At 41.2% G+C, this 20,225-nt stretch overlaps 1 protein-coding gene across 3 annotated transcripts in view; it reads right to left on the bottom strand.

Moving 5' to 3' along the window:
• The window catches only part of PRDM2 (PR/SET domain 2), a 56,678-nt gene that overhangs the window by 8,814 nt on the left and 27,639 nt on the right, over positions 1 to 20,225 (bottom strand). For all 3 annotated transcript variants that reach the window (XM_064172195.1, XM_064172193.1, XM_064172192.1), the window contains exon 7: positions 1,042 to 1,152. In XM_064172195.1, the coding sequence (XP_064028265.1) occupies positions 1,042 to 1,152 (111 nt within the window). The remainder of the gene's footprint in view (positions 1 to 1,041; positions 1,153 to 20,225) is intronic.

Raw genomic sequence — 20,225 nt, 5'->3', positions numbered from 1 at the left:
TCCACTTTTTGTATCAATTTTCTATTAGCCATTGCCTGAATGGCTCTCTCCTACACTTCTGAATCAGAGCCTGCATTGTATGCATCTCATCCAGTGGTGTGGAGGATCCTTTAATCACACCTCTGCAGGCTCCTCTTACCAATCTGCTGCCACATATTTTCTCCAGTAGTGGATCTAACTGCTGGAAATTCATACAATGTTGTGAAAGCAACTACATGTATGGACCAAAAGTCCCTCCCCATTCTCCAGCTGGGGCATAGGCTGCCTGTGACAAGGGTGCATGTGTTGTGCAAGCAGAAGCTCCGCCATCCCTGGAGCTGTTTAGGCAGGATTGGACGTGGCACTTGGTGCCATGGTCTAGCCTTGAGCTCTGTGGTAAAGGGCTGGACTTGATGATCTATGAGGTCTCTTCCAACCTTGGGGATACTGTGATACTGTGACAGCAGAGTGGAAAAGTTAGAGGTCAAAAGAAGTTCAGGGAAAGCAGCTTGAAAGTAATCAGTACTTATACAGAGCTTTAAGCATGTGGCAAGATCCACGTTCTTTTAAAACAGACCCAAAAAATAACCATCTAAAATATCTTCCAGGCATGTTAATAAATACTGCATCAAAAAAGCCAACTTGTGGAACCACCTTTGTGGATAATCTGTAGGACAAAGAGCAAGCTTAGCAGGTCACTGCATTCATACTGTATTTTCCCCCTGTGACACCAAATTGTTAAACTGCAGTAACTAATGGCTGCATAATTAAGCTTCAAAGGCAGTCCTTTTTAGAACAAGCACTTTGTTCTGCTCTACTGTTCTAAGCTGTTTGGATTTGTGTCTAAAGTTTACAACACATTGTTTTTTCTTGCTGTCAAGAGTTGCCTGTCTAATGACATACATCTGATGTCCAGGCTCCTTCCTAACAACGAAGTGTGGGCAAATGACACAGACACGCTCACTTCGCCACACTGACATAACATATTTAAACGCGACAGAAAGTATCCTTTGATGGAAAGAAAATAGTCAGAAGGAAAATAAAAAGAAGGTGATAACTTACCCTCTTTAGAATCCCTCATATCTGCAGAAGTAGAATCCAAATCAGCCTTTTTCTGTTTTGTATCAGCTGCCTTCTTTCCCTTGTTTTTACCTTCCTGAGTCTTTTTCTTTCCTGGGGAGGAAAAAAACAATCATATTCAGTAATTTTTACTTTTCATAACTGAGTGGCAGAATTCAACCATCCAGCTGTAGAATGCAATTATTTCTGGAGAAACTGCTTCCCTGAAGAGTACAAATGACAGCTTAGTAAAAATGACAGCATTCAGGTAAAGCAGTGGTCCCTAGAAGAAATGAAAAGCTTCTAAAACTCCAAAACACTTCAGGAGTTGTCCAGAGTTAACCAGCTCACACGATAGCGACCCCAGCACCCTCATAAGACAGTTAAATCATCATACCTCACATAATGCATGCACAACACAACATTTCTTCATATATTATTACTCTTTAAATTTAACTAACACCTTAGGAAGGAGAAACTCAGTGAGGCTTCTCTACTTATATGGATGTTCTGAACAGTGACTTGAAGAGAGTTGTAAGTAATGCAATGAAGTATGAAGTAGCAACATGAGAAGACTAAACGCAGCATGATCTTGACCAACAAGGCAAAGGCAGTAAAACCAACTAGACAGGACCAGGGAAGAGCAAAAGCTAAAGGTACTTGTATGCCCACTGACACACAGTGCCTTCTGTCAGCAAAAGTAAGCAGCATGTGTTAGTTGCACAGGCAGATAAACACAACATTAGGGCAAAATCACAGAATCGACCAGATTGGAAGAGACCTCCAAGCTCATCCACTCCAACCTAGCACCCAGCCCCATCCAGTCAACCAGACCACAGCACTAAGTACCCCATCCAGGCTCTGCTTCAACACCTCCAGGGACAGTGACTCCACCACCTCCCTGGGCAGCCCATTCCAATGCCAATCACTCTCTCTGACAACAACTTCCTCCTAACATCCAGCCTAGACCTGCCCTGGCACAACTTGACACTCTGTCCCCTTGTTCTGTTGCTGCTTGCCTGGTGGAAGGGACCAACCCCACCTGGCTACAATGTCCCTTCAGGGAGCTGCAGACAGCTATGAGGTCTGCCCTGAGCCTCCTCTTCTCCAGGCTCCACACCCCCAGCTCCCTCAGCCTCTCCTCACAGGATTTGTGTTCCAGGCCTCTCCCCAGCCTTGCTGCCCTTCTCTGGACACCTTCCAGCACCTCAACATCTTTTTTAAATGGAGGAGCCCAGAACTGGACACAGCACTCAAGCTGTGGCCTGAGCAGTGCTGAGCACAGGGGCAGAAGAACCTCCCTTGTCCTGCTGGCCACACTGCTCCTGAGCCAGCCCAGGATGCCACTGGCTCTGCTGCCCACCTGGGCACACTGCTGCCTCAGCTTCAGCTCCTCTCTACCAGCACCCCCAGGGCCCTCTCTGCTTGGCTGCTCTCAGCCACTATGTCCCCAGCCTGTAGTGCTGCTTGTGGTTGTTGTGGCCAAAGTGTAGAACTCTGCACTTGGCCTTGTTAAATCTCATCCCATTGGCCTCTGCCCACCTATTCAGCCTGGCAAGGTCCCTCTCCTACCCCCCAACAGATCAACATCTTCTCCTAGCTTAGTATCATGTGCAAACTTACTGATGATGAACTCAAAACCCCCTCAATTGAACAGGACTGTGCCCAGCACTGATCCCTGGGGAACAGCACTAGTGACAGCTTCCAACTGGCACTATGCAAAGACCTGATCAGTGATGCAAGACATAAAGACACTGCAAACATCAGCAGCAACCCAAATTCCTTTGCCCCCTCCAACACATAAAATGTTGCTTTTTCACATACTGAGTTTCCCTTCTATTCAAAAGTGGGCATCATAACCCTAAATCCATTTCTTATTTAGAAGCACATTCTTCTAACTCACAATCCTGTCAACAAGTTCCTTTTTTCCTCAAAAACAGCTTTCCCATCTTGAGCCAGGAAACTGAAATGCCTTTTAAAAAAATTAAGTTTCTCTATTCAAACTGAACTCTTCCAAGTACACACCCACACCACCTCCAACAGAACGGATCAGACAGGTCAGCTTAAAAAGGAAACCTTTGGGTTCAGTTAACATTCTCCTCCAAATAATTCTCAGTATTTCCTCTCAAGGATCTCAGATTTCACAGGGTCTTCCCCACACTCCAGGGTGTTTCAGTTTCATGTAATGAGATACATATTTTTGATACTTTCTTATATCAATTTTAACAGCTTTTGGTCTGAAACACACAAGTCACTCAAAATGAATTTTTGTCACCTTACAAAATACACACACAGGCTTGAATAAGCAGTTCTCAGGATCTTCTCAATTACTCTAACAAACCCTCTGTCTAAACTTGCCATAATGAAGCAACACTGCTTTATTTGACAGTATTCTACTGCATTTTATCCCAAGCAGCTGTGAAGTGCAAGAAAATTCAGCATATCTTTAGTGTTCAAGCAAGCACAATGAGTTTAAGCACATCCTTGCCTGAGACAGGCTACTGAATGTCCAACTTGAACATAATTTATGATCTGCACCTTTAATGTTTGCACCAAGGTACAAATAGTTGTACCAAGATCTGAGTATAAAGGATCTTAAAGAAGTTTCCAAAAAATTCTGGCAAGTCACCTCAAATTGCTCTTGGAACCTACAGTAGCACAACCAAACAGCTCCCATTCTAGGGAAAAAGACTTAGATTAAAATGCTGATCTATGCCTAAGGAAGCAAATCTGCATCACGATGCACTTTAGGAGTGATGTAACAAAGCTTGTTTAACTGCTAGACTCCTTTACAAGCTATCAACTTTTCTGCAGATGGCTTACCATTTGAAGACTATCACAAATGAAACGACTGAAATCTAGAGTCATCTCCCACTCCTACAGGTGAGACCGGACGGAAGGAGGAACAGACCGGACGGAAGGAGGAACAGACCGGACGGAAGGAGGAACAGACCGGACGGAAGGAGGAACAGACCGGACGGAAGGAGGAACAGACCGGACGGAAGGAGGAACAGACCGGACGGAAGGAGGAACAGACCGATTCGCAGCCCCCTTCCAAACCTGGCTAGGGTTAGAGACAGTATTTTACTGTATGGTGCAGCACAGGATGGCACTGCAGATGAAGTCACAGGGCAATTCTACAGCAGCAATGAATTTCAGGATAATGACAGGTTATCGCAAAAGCCTTCAAACTAAGACCAAATTCTTTCACATAAGATCAGAGTTATCTTGTGTGAGGTAAAGGATGTGGAAACAACAAAAACCACTCTAAGAGCTAAAGCACACACAGGTCGGGTGAAAGATTGGAACAGATGATCCTGAAGGTCTCTTCCAACCGAAGATTCTCTGCGACTCTGTGATTCAGGTTTTCCAAAGTACTGGGCACTTCTAAGACAGAAAATTTACATACCTCAAATCCAATTACAATTTGGGAAATCACTGTAATAGCAGGATTTGTATACAGAATTAACCTACTTGAGTCACAGACTTCCTTATGCTACTGACGGAAAGATCATCTGAAAGTTCTGTTGTACCACTTGGAAGAAAAAAAAAAAGATGCAACCTGTTCATGATGCAACCTGCTCACTACCACAGCTGGAAATGTTCCACGCTCTTGGCCTGCACGTATAAACATACTAAAAGAGAAGATTCATCTAGCACCTACTTGCCCTTACTTAGTGAGCGAAACTGCTTGCCTGCATAATTTTAGATGCACCAGATCAATTTCTGACACCAGCTTTAGTTTGCTCATTTTCTACATTGCAGCTTGAGTCCCCTACACTTAAGTGTGGCAATGACTTTCCCAGATGCTTCATTCCACAGTCCTGAATTTCAGCAGCAGATGACCAGGAAGACAATGACACTTCACTGATGTTCTCCTACCTTTCACTTATCTGGAGTGCAGGAACTTTTGAAGCCATTCCCTTCCCACCCAAAATCATTCTATAGACAGCTTTTGATAGACTTTCCTCCAGGAGTTCTCAAACTTTAAAATCCATGAAACCTGAAAGATTTGAATAATTTCTTTCTGCAGTGGAAAATTCTTACTCCTGATACAAAAGTCTGTCCTTCATTTTCTGACAGTTTAAGAGGTCATGTGCTAAGAGAAGCCTCCAGGAGAGGTAAATTGCCTCCGTACAGAACCTGGTGGAAACCTGAGTATAAGTACACACGTGCACTTACCATCAGGTTCCTGAAGGGTCCTACATGGCTGCTACTGCCAGCTGGATTCTCCACTTGGTCTAAATAAGAAAGATACAGGAATGAAACACAGGGAAAGTGAAATGGAAACAATGACAAAGGAATAAATGAAGGGCAGAACTTAATATATGTGTGTCTGCACCAGAAGAATTGCAAAAGAAAGATATGAAGGAAAATGAAAGAAACAGATGGGACTTGTCTATAGTGACAAAAGAAGAATGCATCAATTTGTCTTGAAAAATAGTTCTTAAATGTAGCTCCTTTTTTCTCCCCTTTCCCTCGCTTCTGTTATAGATAGCTCAGCACAAGCATTAGCTGCCTTTAAACTTTTACAGTATCCATGTAACATTTAGCACACACATATGGACAGAAGATCTCATGCTGCTGCTACTGTCTAGGTAACCGGTACTACTTATACTACAGTCCCTCTTATCTCAGAGGGCTTCAGTTGACAAATAAGCAAGAATTCAAGAGACAAATAGTATTTCTTTGCTTATTGTTAATTTTATTGATTAAAAAATGACATCTCAAAACAACCTATGACCTCTACTCCTATTTTTGCTGTCAAACAAAATACCAATGAGAACTGTAAAACCACTGTAAAATCTCTAGTGGGATGGGACAAATATATTCATTCAGATGCCAGGAGGGAATTAAACACAGGCTTTCCATTCACTTGGAGCTGAGTTCTGTAATTAAATATTGCCAAATTGTACAAGATGCTATTACCTTTAATAACCTTTAAGTCCAGTGCCAAACATGTTCAGAGTTGAGATTGTAAAGTAAAAAGGACATTCATATCTCATCTCAAAAACTGTTTTAATCAATTGTAAGAATTATGAAAGATCTGACTTCCCAAAACCTTGAGTTAATAAGAGAAAATAATGACTGTCAGGAGTTTCCACTATTCCTTTAAAATCTGGAGTCAACAGCTAATTGCAGCCCAGTAATTGATCTGCTCTATACTTCATTTGTGCTGTGACTTCAAAGTACCACAGACACCTGCCCAAATCTCATCTCCTGGAGAATAATGGAGAAGCTACCTCAGAGACCCTTGACAGATATTTTTAGAGCACAGAGGAGTGCAGCCATCTCAAAAAGGCATGTCTCAAGGCAAAAAGGACAGACTGACAGTGATCATCATGTGGTTTCACGATGTAAAATACAGTGTAATGATGTAAGCTCCCTAGTCAGATACCTTTTGGACTGGTTCAGAGTAGTGAAAGTTTGCATCAATCCCACACTGTAGCTGCTATACTCGTTTGTTTTTTTTCTTCTATTGAAAATAATAAACCAGTATTTTGGTATTGGAGAGAATGAAATAAAGATTAAGTGCATACACAAACTAAAAGATCCTTCAGGAAAATTCAGCGGAAGACAAGTGCATGACCATCCCTGCATTATTCTTATTCACAAACTCTACAATATTGAGGCAAATTGAGTTTTCAGTTCAAGGAAGTTTGCTGGGCACCAGAATTCCTGTATCCAGAGTACTGACAGATGTCATGCTTTTCAAAGTAAATTCCTTAAACCTCCAGGCATCTGTAAAAATCTGCCAAGCTGTTTGTTCTGGAAGACAGGCTAGAAAGAAGGAATGCCTTTTGCACACACACAAAAAGTCATAACCAAAATAGCAACATAAATCACTCCAGAAAGTTAAACCTCAAGTTGTGTTAGCTGGAGGAGCATGAAAAAAGCGCAGAGACACTGAAATGATGACTATGAATCTTGCCAACTGTAACTGTCACAGCATGAAAATGTTGCAGACTTTATGTATTTAATAAATGGAATTGATTAAGCCCTAAAGGAACTAAGGACCAAAAAAAGGTATTGAATTAAAAATATCCATGATGAAGATGTGAATATTCAGGCTGTTCCTTTAACACATCGTCTTCTATCAGCAGTTAAGTATCTCCACTTGGATTCTTTATTTTTTTTGTTCTACCATTAGCCGTGGTTCATTACACAGTGAAATCTTGTTCAGAAAGCCTTTATTATTATCTATCAGAACCTGCTCAGACAGAAAAGCCAAACTGTAAACTTCTTGGCTAAAAACAGTAACAACATACCTGCATGCTAAAGAGTTTTTTAGTCGCTGAAAACAACCAAGAAGCCTTAACACTTCAGGAAGGCTGACGTAGGATATGCCTCCTATATACCCAAACAAAGGTATATGAGGATCATTTGTACAATCATGGAGTCAACAGAAATGTGCTGAAAACTTGACCTCAAAGCCACAAGGTTCTGGAAGTCCTTTATTTAAAGATCTAAGCGAACAGCCCAAATTCAAAGGGTATAGTACAGGGCTGTACATTCATTTCTAAGAGGGGCTGAAGGTTAAACACTGCAGACCTAAGCTTCCATCATTACTGTGTCAGAGTATTTGACTGACAGCATCTGCCATCTGACAGCCCATTGTAATTCAATCATTTCAAAGTTCTAAGTGATCTAGGATAGGTGATGTTATTTCAATACACTGCGATTTCTGGAGAGAGTGAGACTTAAAACAGAAGGGGTAGGCCACAAAGCTAGTAGATACCAGCCTAGGAATAGAAAAGACTAAAAACCATGAAAGAAGAAACTTCAACAACTCTGTTTCAGTAAAACAAAGTTACTTAATTATTATGACACCAACTTCCAATATTTCTCACAAAATATTACTGTTAATACAAAAACATAGCCAAATTCCTTTTAACTAGTTGCTTTTAAATACTGCTCTGAAACTCGGTGAGAGCAAGTAGAGCCAAAAACTCTGAAGTGTGTCTCTGAACACATAAATACATCGTTCACCTGGAAAGGGGAGAAGTCTTTTGAACTCAAAAGCTTCCAACTTGAAAACAAACAAAACATGAAACCACTGCCTACCAAAAAGCTTTGGGGAAAACTGCTCTTGTATTGGGCATGAAAACTGGCTACAGAGCCCAACAGGATGCCTCCCCGGACTCTGAGGGTCAGATAGCCAAGCGCTGCCATAGAACAGCTTTGGCTGTACATCTCTTCTCATATACTGACGTGACACAAGCCACAAAGAAAAGCTTTTCTGTTATTGCTAAGAATGCTGTACTAGGAGCACGTTCCAACACAGCACCTCACCTGGTGTGCGCACACACACGCTTGAAACCCGTTCAAACACCTTATGATACATTCCCTCCTCTATGCAGGAAGGTACCCATCTCTGAGCCAAAAATACAGGACTATGACAACATTAACCCACTCCTCCATTTTCAAGCTTAGATCTTTCTACAACCAACTAGTAAAAAAAAAGTAAAATATGAAAAATGCTAAAGCAGCACACCTTTAATTCATATCCCAGCAATTCTAAGGGTGAAAGTCAAGCCACAGCTCAATTTTTTGGAACAAACACCTCATTAAAGGGGATGTCAGTTAAAGCTGAATGGCAACATGCACAGTGTCATTATGAGACATATTGCAGCAATGCTGTCAAGGATGCCTGACAACGTGCAGAAAAAGACACCGTTCAAGTTCCATTGTTACCCTGTTCCCCTCGATCCATCATTATAATAATTGGTGGGGCATTTTTCTTGCAATATCATTAGGAAGTTACCAGGTACAACTAGCTTATGTCAGCACCATTTCAGGTACTGTTAAGCAAATGCAACATTAACAGAAACTGTTTGGCAGGGATTTTAATTTCTGAGGATCATGCGAGTAACACAGAGCTACAGAAGATCTTAGTTCTGTCTCAGTCTGTGCAAAACTAATACATCAATTAATGTTAAAGTTGGAGAGGATAATATATGTAGCTATGTACTTTGGAAAAATTTGGAAAAACATCTTGGAAGTTATTTACAAGCAAAGTCCTTCCCCTCTACTACAAAAGTGGACTCCGAGCCTATGTTGGCCTCACCATTCTCTGCTGGATTGCTTCCTCCCACAGCTGGAACCTCACATCACCTGTCAGGCCTTGTGCTCAGCACAACCCCACCACCGTGCTTGTGACAAAAGTTCAGCAGGACATCGCACCTGAACTCACTGAAATACCAGCGGCTGACTACCCTGGGCTGCCTTCATCTCTCCACCTCCTTCCACCACAGGCTGGGAGGAGAAGCCGAAATAGTGCACGCAGCCTCTGTCCTGTAACTGGGTCACAGGAGTCAAGTGGTAGGAGAGGTCTCCAGGAGGGATATTTCAAAGCAGAAGCTACAGAAGCAAGGACTACGAAGAGGAGCTGCCTGTCCCATTGTTTTAGATAAGCTGTTCTTCCTGGCTCTAATTCCAGACTCAATGACCAGTACTGCAAGTGCTGTCTGAGGACCACAAAGAGCAGCAGCAGAGATAAATGGCTGCTATCAACAATAAAAGCAAGTGTAGTGAGCAAAGTACTTAGCTCTTTTTTTTCCCAGCAGAACTTGCATCTCTTTTCCTTTACAGGCCATTTCCAAGTTTGCAGGATAGAAGCAGGAGAAAGAGGCAAAGACTAACCATGGAAGTCAAACTTCACAGTGATTCTGTCAATACCAAGCTGCCTCAGTTGATACTGCTACACATGAACCATCATCACAGGTATAAATACCAGCATTTTAGTTGCTGTCTTTTCCAGTCAGATCACAAATGTAGCAATATAGTCTCATCTTGGGAAGATACTTCTGTAAACCTGAAGACAAATGTCCACAGCCCAAACTGCATATGTGTATTTAAACGTTTGTGCTAGGCACCAAAACACCCATTTTGCAGAAAGAAACAGAGCAATGCATTTACTGTTAACGTGACATTTGCATACAGATGAATTTGTTGCCATGGAAAACAAGAAAATTCTAGGCTGAGCTATTTAAAACACCAATTTCTGCAAATGGTTGACAGAGCCTCCCCTTCAACAACAGCCCTGAAGATCATGTTACTATATCTTTAAATTATCTAGTAATCAGTACAAGAAATACTAGCATGGCATCATAGGGTATGGCATGCCAACACAAAGAAATGATGCAACACTCTGCAAGAGGGAATATACTGCCACTACAGAGTTCCACATGAGCCTAGAACAATTTTGCTGAAGCTATTCACAAAATCCAAGTAAGCAGATAAAAAAATGCATTTAGGCTGAAAAACCCTACAAGCAGGGAGCCTGCCTTAGCTGGGTGGTATTACAGCAGCCCACAAAAATTAAGACAGGAATATTCTCCAGTCTCCTTCATGAACGGTTGCAAATTATGTACCATCACCCTCTGCAACAAGTATCATAGAATAGTTTCACTTGAAAAGGACCTCAGAGATCATCTGCTCCAACCCTTCTGCCACAGGCAGGGACACCTCTCAACTGCACTTCATTACTCAAGGCCTCATCCAACCTAGCCTCGAAATCCTCTAGGAAAGAGTTGTCCACAACCTGCTCCAGCATCTCACTGAAGAGCTTCTTCCTAAAATCCAGCCTAAACCTACTCTCCCTCCACTTCAAACTATCCCACTTTGTCCTGTCTTTAGAAGCCCTTTGAGAAGTCCCAGACCAGCCTTCCTGTAGGATTCCATCATGCATGAAAGACAGCTCTACACCGTTCACAATGATATGGCATCCACATCAGCACATCTCAGATGTCTTCACACACAGCCTAAATCATAGGAAGTCTTCAGTTATGGGCTACAAGATTTACTCATCCCTAATGACTTAAGAAGTACAGAATGTCACCTAACAAAGTGTGGCAAACAAACATCCACGGGGTTTAATTCTATGCAATTTTAACCCACACAAGGGCTGTGATTAAACAATTAAGTGTAAATAATCCAATAGAGCTTTTATCTTATCAGGATTTAAAAATGTTATTTCTGCCCTCATGCCAATGTATCTAAAACTACAGCAGCAGAGCAGCCAAACATGCAATCAGACCTGCTCTAGAATTTCTCAATCTCTCAACATTGTGGTGTATTTCTGCCTCCTGTCCTCCATAATAACACAACCTCCCATCATTCACTACAAATTCCTACCAAGTTACTTGATAGCTAAGCCCAGACACCAGTGACACAGCCAGCCCATTACAGAAATTACAATAAACATTCTTTTCTGCAGTTGTACTCCATTAGCTTTCCTTTTGCTAACTATTAAAACAAAAGCAGCAGCAAAAGAAATAACAGCTGGCACTCAGATTTTCCAGCACTTCCTTGGTGTTCTCTATATTTAGTTGACTTTTACGTACAAGTCAGCTAAAAATAGCGCATCCAAATTTTGTAGTTAAATACACAGAATGAGATAAAATTTACATCTCCATTTTAACAAATACAAGTATTTACTTGAATCCAGAATGTGTTGCTTCTACATTCACTCTGGATCAGCTTGAAATCCTTTTTTCTGACCCTCAAATGAAGCTACACTCAGATAATTAATAAACAACATGTATCCTGACAGCATTGTTTGCAAGATAATCCAAATGCAAGACCTCACAGGACCACTATTATCACAGAGTTTAAAATGCCCACTATTACATCAGTTTGCTTTTATCTGTAATAAACAACCTAAATACTTCTTGTGGCCTATGTGGGTCAATAAACACCTGAGAGGGTTAGCGCAAAAACATCTGGGGTTTTAGCTAAGTTAAAGGTAACTATTTAGGACTTTACCTGCTATTTTATTCTGCTGTTTGACAAGGTAGGTAAGTTCCAGTTCAATACTGGTCATAGTAATAAGTGATATTTTTAAAACTAAGAATTAACAGTAGAAGGGACTGTGAATTTCACATCTAGACCCAAAAGCTAATGCCCTCCACACTCTGCTGGTAAAAGTGGTGTCATGCTAATAAGAGCAACTCTGCTCCACTATGCCAAACAAAACTCCTGAAAAACTGCAGTTGGGTAGAAGAGCAGAACTGTAGAGTTTATCCAAACATGGGATATGGCTTTACTTGGAGAATGCAGCTGTACAAGGGCTGCAATTCCCAGGAAACAGGACCGCCTTTGTACATAACCAGAGTGCTGGGATTACTGTAACAGGAGTCTCCAGCACTGAAGGAACAAGAGCAAAGCCTCTCACAGATGCAGGATCTGGTCAGGGCTGCTACCACTAGATTAGATCTTCCATGTGTAAAATTAAACCCCTTAGAATAGCTACAAGGTCACACACAACTTTTTACTCACATTAATTCAGAATCGTCCTTTGTTATTAATTTTTACCCAAGCAAATCCTTTCTTTTACCATACCTACATGCCATACTCTGTTTTTTTTCTCCCAACTATTCTCAGTAAAATCATCCCCTTCTGTTTCAAGATGCATTTCACCCCCTTCTTAGCACACGTTTGCCGTTTTCCTTCCTTTAACCTTCTCCTCTTTTAATTCACTACAACTTGTAGAGGTAATCTTTACCCTGGAGGATTCAATAGGGTAGAACATATGCAGCACGTTTTGGATGGTGCAAGTCTATTTTTTAATCTTAGGAGCAGCAATCCAATAGACTTGCAGTAGATTCACATTCTGCATTTCCAAAAGGAAAAACCACTTTGGAAAACAATCAGTATTGTTTCCCATAGCACACACTCCCTTACTTGCCAGTTCTGGCATGCAGTGCAAGCTCACCTTCCACAGTATTTCTCTTTTTTGCACAGTCCCCAAGTCTATTGCTTCCTGCAAGCACAACATTATTTATTTCCCTGAGCCTTGTGCTCAGACACTAAGAACCATGAGGTAAAACCAGCATCTATCAAAGGCCATGCACTCTGTCTGCATAAGGTAAGGGAAACAACATGATTAACCACTTCAGCAGAGATGACAAAAATTGAATGAACCACCTCCCACAGGAAACACCCAACTTCTTTCCATTAGTCCACGTTAAAATTATTACTGGGTCTCCAACCTAACAGGGAACATCTTTAATTGTTAGTAAGCAGCTATGGGTCACAACACACTTGTAGGCATTAAAATCTGCTACTCTGCTTCTGTTAAATTTGAACTCATCTCCTTCCAACTTCTGAGCAACAATCCAAGGTCATGTGGCAGCATATCACTGCAGGTCCTTTCTAACAGAGTAAAAGCAGACAACGTAAACTCATTATTTCAGTGTACAATACAGCCCCCAAACCATGTTTAACTGTGACAGACCTGCTCAGCTTTCCCTGTGAGACCAAATGTTTCATTCATTACAGCTGCAGCCCACTAATCTTTTTACAGAGAAATGTTTCCCAGTCTTCTCTGATAACAGAAGATCTATTCAATCGTATTTTCAAAGGAACTGCAATGCTTCATCTACCCTACCAGTGTGTTTCTCAAGGTGTCAAAGAGTGCTACAGGACAACAGCAACAGTCAGCACTCGACAGAACCGACTTCAGAAGTTACTAAATACATAGTTTGCCCAAAACCACACAACAGCAAACTGGTATCTGCTCGTTCTGTGAGCACAAGAAAGGTCAACAGGCTTGTAAATTCACCACAGGGAATGGCAACATCCTCCACTTTTCAAATAAAGCAAAAACAAATCCCATGGTCACCGCAAACCTACTGGTCTTCTGCTCAGTTAACTGCTACATTCAAGACTAACCTGTTCAGATCAAATTAGACTTTCAAGTTGAAGCCTTTTGCCCATAGCTCGTTTCATTGCACACCATTTCATAGGATAAAATGTCAGCTAAAACAGAAAAGATAAAACGTCACTGTGAAGCAACTTGGATGTTTACATTCATAGGCAAGGATCCAGAAAAAACATCACCCTGGTCTATGAGAGTGGAGAGACTGGAGGCTGACACTTAACAGTTAAGGATTTGGTAGCTACGACCAAAGCTTCGACACAAAGTCCACTTGGCTTGGGCAATCCCTGCCAAGAGTCCCTAAGATCCAAAAGGAAAAGGTCTGCTCTCCACCTGAAACAAAACACTTTGCAGGAAAGGCCATTTTTAAATTGAAATCACTGAAACTTGGTATGACCTACTCTCAGTAAGAGCCCAAGGCAGCTCTGGTTTGGCAGCAGTATCACATATGTATTCCCTTTGAAGAGTGTGACTATGGCAAAGGTGTGCACTTCAGCAGTCTGGTGCAAACACTGAAGAGAGCTCAGCTGTCACTGCAGCTGACCTGCTTTACACCATTGTTTACTATCCAGAAACGTCAATCTCCACTTTTACTGGCAGCAACATAAGGAAGTTTGCATTGGACCTGGCTCTGAATAATGGTGATGTACAAGAAAATTTGCCAGAATTTGTATGAACGAGCCAAACACATCCAGCCTTTCCCATTCACCAGTCCAGCTTTCCTTACAGGTGGCCACATAAAACAAGATCCATAATCACCTAGACTCATGTGAGCCCTGAGTACCCATTTGCATAGCATTTTTCAGGAGTACCAATCAAGATGATTGATCTTCAGCTATTACAATACTCTCACTAGAGTAACTTGATGTCCATCACCACATTAAATAATACTGCCTCTTTGAAGTTCTAGAGCATTAATCATAGGCTATGACATGCTCTTGCAGAACACTGATAGGAAGTGTGACACCAAAATTAACTCTTGACAGCAACTCTGGTATGATCCTAAGTGCTTCTGAAAGTTCCATCCCAAGTGACTTGGATGAACTTGTGATAAAAGTTAAGTATCATGCTTGCTTAGTCCAGGGAGAGAAGTGCATAAAAGGTAAGCAAATATTTGATGACCAGATATCTAATTTCTTAGCTACGAGTGTTGAAATACCAGTGAGTCTTATTGAAATAACTGTTAAACCAGAGTAAAAACTTAGCCTGCTCTAACGTTTCCTTGAGGAACTTGACACAGCAAGTGTAGGCCAGTGAGAACTACTCAGAACAAAGTCACTGCTGTCAGTCTGCGTAAAGCCTTTGGCAGGAACGACCAAATAAATGTGACTGTTTGAGATTTAAAAAGAAATAAATACACTGACCTCACAACCGTTTTTCCTTTTTGTTTGGAAAAGGTACTCACTAGTCAAGAAGTGGAATGCAAAACCACTGTGACCTTCTGTAATCCAGTGACATGAACCTTCAGAGGGACTCTACAACCACGAACCACCTGATAGAGAAGATCTCGACTAAAGCACACAGCTCTCAGTCACACACACAAATAGAGTCTGCATCTCCTACCACAACCAACCAGCTATCAAAGCTCTGTGCACACACACTTAGATGTGCATGTTTACCACTGCATAATAAATTACACAGAGTTTCTGTAGACAAATCCTCAAAATAAGATGTTCCCTGTAAACAAGTCAAGTGAAATAAATGGCTGAAGAAAATAATGGCAACTTGTAATAAAAACAAGCACTGAGAAAAAAGTTCAGTAAAGTTAATGATACAGAACCAAAATGAGTAATATTGTTCAAACGGTTGTGAAGAGATGAAGCGTAAAAAGAAAACATATAGAGAAAGGCAGTAAAAATTAAGAGGTATGAAAGATTCATTACCGGAACTTAAGAGCCTCCACTAAATTGAGGCATAGTTCATCTAGAGATAAATAAGAATACACTGAAATCATTGCCCTTCCCTTGTACTCACCAGAAAAGCCAGAGGCTTCAATTATAAAAATTAAGTAGCAGAATGCACAGGAGGGTACGGAAACCATAAACAGAAGTGTCTGGTAAATCCCTGACTTAACCTGAGGTAAAGCAAAAGACTTCAACATTATTCATGTGAATCTAAGTCACCCAGAGCTCTTTGCAGCTGCAAACTCAAGAACTTTGATAGAGGTAATGCAGTCAGTAAATCTTTGAGTTTTCTTGTACAAGCAACAGGACAATTCTAAATCATAACACAATCACTTAAGGGAACAAAAAAAGTACTTGTTTCACTGTGGAGACCAGTTTCTATTCTGCCAGCATTAATCTCCCTCCTGAATTTATCCTCTTCCTATTTTGAAACAAACTCCAGATCTATTTATCTCAAAGCTCTTTCTCTTAACAACCACCACCACATTTTCTCTGAATCTTCTACACAGAAGCACTTAAACAGCTCAGAATAGAACATGCTACAGAAGTTTTGCAAAATCCCAACACAAAATATTCCTCTAAGTAACATTCCAAAAGAAGCCTAGTAGCTTTTAACTTGTTTTCAGGAAAATTAAAGAAATATTTTTTTAAAAAGGAAGAGAACCATTTCAAAACACTGACTTAATTTTGGGATATCAAGCTGCTTTTCTTCCAGGTCACTCACAGCTTCAAAGCTAACTCTTATCAGTAGAAAAGAATTGATTAATACTGGAAAGCTGACTGGTACCTTATTGTACTTCCCACTGTAGGCTACATAACTGAAGACAGCATTAGCAAATCTGCTTGGAAATGCTGCAATTGTGGCCTAGATATATTTTTTTTAAACTTGGAAAGAGTCTAAGCACGAGTGGATGAAAAGGCAAAAGTATAAAGAAAAATACACATTTTAGAATGTGTATAACCCAAGAAAAACATTCTTATATTAGACAAATACATCTGCTCTAATCAGAAATAAGTTAGTAGCTAGAAACATGCCTACCATCATGCAGGCCATATCGTTAAGGACAAAGAAAGAGAGCTAAAGTAACAGAGCATGTAAGGTGCTTGTAGCACTTGTTTTAACAAAGATCTGATAAGCAGCACCAAGTTCTTACACTGTCTTCCTGTCTACCTTCAAACCCTTCACTAAATTCTTCTCATAAGAAGCTTTGCTTTCTTACTGGCATCACCAGGCTGACACTTATACAGACAAAGCTGAGGGCCCCTGTACCCCAAACACAATAATGACTAATCCCACTACCCGAAGAAATACCTACTGTGACATCCTGATAGCAGCGACAGTCCTAACTGCCCAGAGCACACCAAAAGCACCTGTGGATTGCCATTACCAGCCATGGAAACAGGAGGCTTGGCAGGGGAGTGTATACACAACAGCATAGCCAAGGCTTCTGAAGCAGAACCAGACCTCGCGGCCTGCCCCTACCTTCTAATTACAGCAGGTGAGTAAACAAGTTTCCCAACGTTCACATAAATATGATACAACCTGACTGAAGCAGAAATACTGACGTTTCTTAATAACATAGAAAACAGCTGAATGTGCTAAGGCCTCCTATTTCCAGAGGTTTATACATGGCAATATGGAGTTTAAGGGGTCAAGTCATGAAATTCAGTACTGAACTATATCTGTTTTTTAAAATATAGATTTATTTTATTTCATTTCACCTCTGAAATGAAGGCTTACCTTCTATTCTTAAACCCGTAGGCAGGAGCAAGGCTGGAATGAATCACTCCGCTGCTCAGGAAAGCTCAGAGCAGCAGCAGCTATCTCAGGAACTGGGGGTGCTGCTGCACAAGCGTAGATGAGAATTTAAAGCTACACAAGTCCCTATTTAAAGAGGTCCTTTAATGAGGCAAAGAAGAAAATTTCCACCGGTTAGAAGCCCTGAAATAGATGATTTCCAGAGGTTCCTTCCAACCACTACCATTCTGTGTAATGTACTAGATATTCACCAGATAGAGGCTGCCACAGACACACAGATCCTTTGACATCCCAAGTGCAACATTTAACTGGAGTTACACACACAATTCTTGTCAGGAAAGAGAACTGCAAAGTCAATCTCTTTTTAAGGTTTTGTTCCAGATGATTTTGTTGACCTTCATCTTCCCCATGTTTTATCCCAGCCATCAGCTAAGAAATTTTGAAGCCCCAAGTTCCTCACAGTTTACCATTAAATCCACTGGAAACAGAACTTAGATAAGAAAATCAGTTCATGTTATCCTTGTCACAAACACACAACTTACAGAACTTTTATCATCCTTCTGTAAGCTACATTTCAATTGATAGTCAACCACTTCTTCTCACAAGCTCTTTTCTCTATGGAAATAAACTTAGAAGCATAGAATCAACAAGGTTGGAAGAGACCTTCGAGATCATCCAGCCCAACCTAGCACCCAGACCTAGCCAATTAACTAGACCATGGCATTTAGCGCTCCAGCCAGGCTTTGCTTGAACACCTTCAAGGACAGTAACTCCCTGGGCAGCCCATTCCAATGCCAATCACTCTCTCTGACAACAACTTCCTCCTAACATCCAACCTAGACATGCCCTGGCACAACTTGAGACTCTGTCCCCTTGTTCTGTTGCTGCTTGCTTGGCAGCAGAGACCAATCCCACCTGGCCACAGCCTCCCTTCAGGTAGTTGCAGACAGCAATGAGGTCTGCCCTGAGCCTCCTCTTCTGCAGGCTGCACACCTCCAAGTCCCTCAGCCTCTCCTCACAGGATTTGTGTTCCAGCCCCCTCCCCAGCCTTGCTGCCCTTCTCTGGACACATTCCAGCACCTCAACATCTCTTTTTTTCAATGTATTTCAAGAACAAGTCTAATAAATTCACATAACTTAAGAACCTGGCAATCACTTGCCCATGATTTCCATTTGTGATGACATCCAGATGGCAATCCAAGGCCTACCTTTTGTAAACAGGATGCATATTTATATGACCCTCAAGCACAGCTAATTTGGAACTGAGAAAGGTTTTTTGTTAATGCTTTCATAGGCTAAGCATTTCTACTACCACAAAATTTAACCTGCTTATTTCGTCCTTCCATTTCCCATCTCTGCAGCAGAAGTCATGCTTACAGACCCAAGAAAATCCAGTGTAATGTATTACCATAGCATTTATTTAGAAATGGTTGCACTTTGCTTTCAGGCAGATATAAACCAAGGCATCAGAATTATTTCTAACAGATGGTAGTTGATTCATAGTTCACCCATCTTCATCTCACATTGTACCTGGGGCACTATTATTTCCTAGGAGTTAGCATAGAGCTCATGCTCTCCCCAAAATCTGTAAGAACCCCCACAACCAGCAGCAGTCTGACAGTAACAGAGCCATTCAGGGTGCTAAAGTCACAAAAGATTTACTGGCAGTGGTTTGAGACTTTAGAACTGTACTAGAATAATCACCAGAGGCTCTCCAAGACAGAAGTGAACCCTATTCAGGTGTTCTGCCTGCAACAGAGAACTCTGTTTTAAGAGGTGACAGAGCTGGGATTCTCAGGAGGTCGTTTGGTCTCATGACAGGTTTCCACTCAAGTTGCATTCTGCAGCATGTGCTTTTGGTTAAATAAATGACAGACTTTTCACCCACCCCTTGACAGTCTGACTTTGTAGAGAGAAGATACAAAAGCAGCAGATGCAGCACTCAGTCCAGACAACAGTATCAATTATGCTACTGGATTTTGTTACTTGGATAAAGTACTAAGTGGAATTCAGCTAAGACAAATACAGCTAACAGCACAGCATGGAAGTACTACCCCAGAGACAGACATAAGCACGGGGGAAGTAAAACATTACCATCTTCTCAATCCCCTCTAAAAAAGGGGGTTTAAAATTATATTAGTCACAAGCATGTAGCAGAGCAAACCTTCTTTCTGTGTAACATCAGAATCTTTCTTCCTCCAAGAAGAGATTTTTGAGCTGCCATATAATCCTAGAATGATTTGGGCTGGAAGATACCTTCAAGATATCTAGTTCCAACACCCCTATCTCAGACAGGGAGATCAAGGCTTCCTAAAAGGTTGTGTATGGTAGAAGATGGAAAATATCTACTCCAGATATGAAAGCCAGGCAGCAACTAACTGAACATTGACACCTGGGAGATAGAGTGCTTTGGACGCAGACTACAAGAACAAAAGTACAGAAAAGACTGAACTGCTGAAGAAGTTGTACAAGTAGAGAACAAGCAAGTTGTGAGAAATGACTGAGGCATAACCTTCAGCAAACAGAAGCCGGGACACAAGGAGAATGCCAGGTGCCATCCTAAATATGCTCTAAAGGAGATTATGAACCTTGTGTCCATAATCACTTGCAAAGAGAGGTCATATCAAGGTCAAGGAAAACAGTTTGTGCTGTACTTTTTGTCTATTCTGACTCTGTCAGCTACTGATTGTTAAATGTCATCTCAATTTTAGAGATATATTAGGGTCTAGCTCTTAGGGTAATACAATCTGAATAGACAGTGTGAGAGGAATATGAAGTTTTACACTAATAAAAGCCTTGATTGATTGGGCAAAACACATCAAAGACCTGTGAAACAGTCACTTTCTTTTTGATATAGTGTTCA

Source organism: Pogoniulus pusillus, chromosome 36, assembly GCF_015220805.1.
Source record: "Pogoniulus pusillus isolate bPogPus1 chromosome 36, bPogPus1.pri, whole genome shotgun sequence".
NCBI lineage: Eukaryota > Metazoa > Chordata > Aves > Piciformes > Lybiidae > Pogoniulus > Pogoniulus pusillus.
Note: the sequence above shows the minus strand (reverse complement) of the source record. Positions and strands in the feature narration are given on the sequence as shown.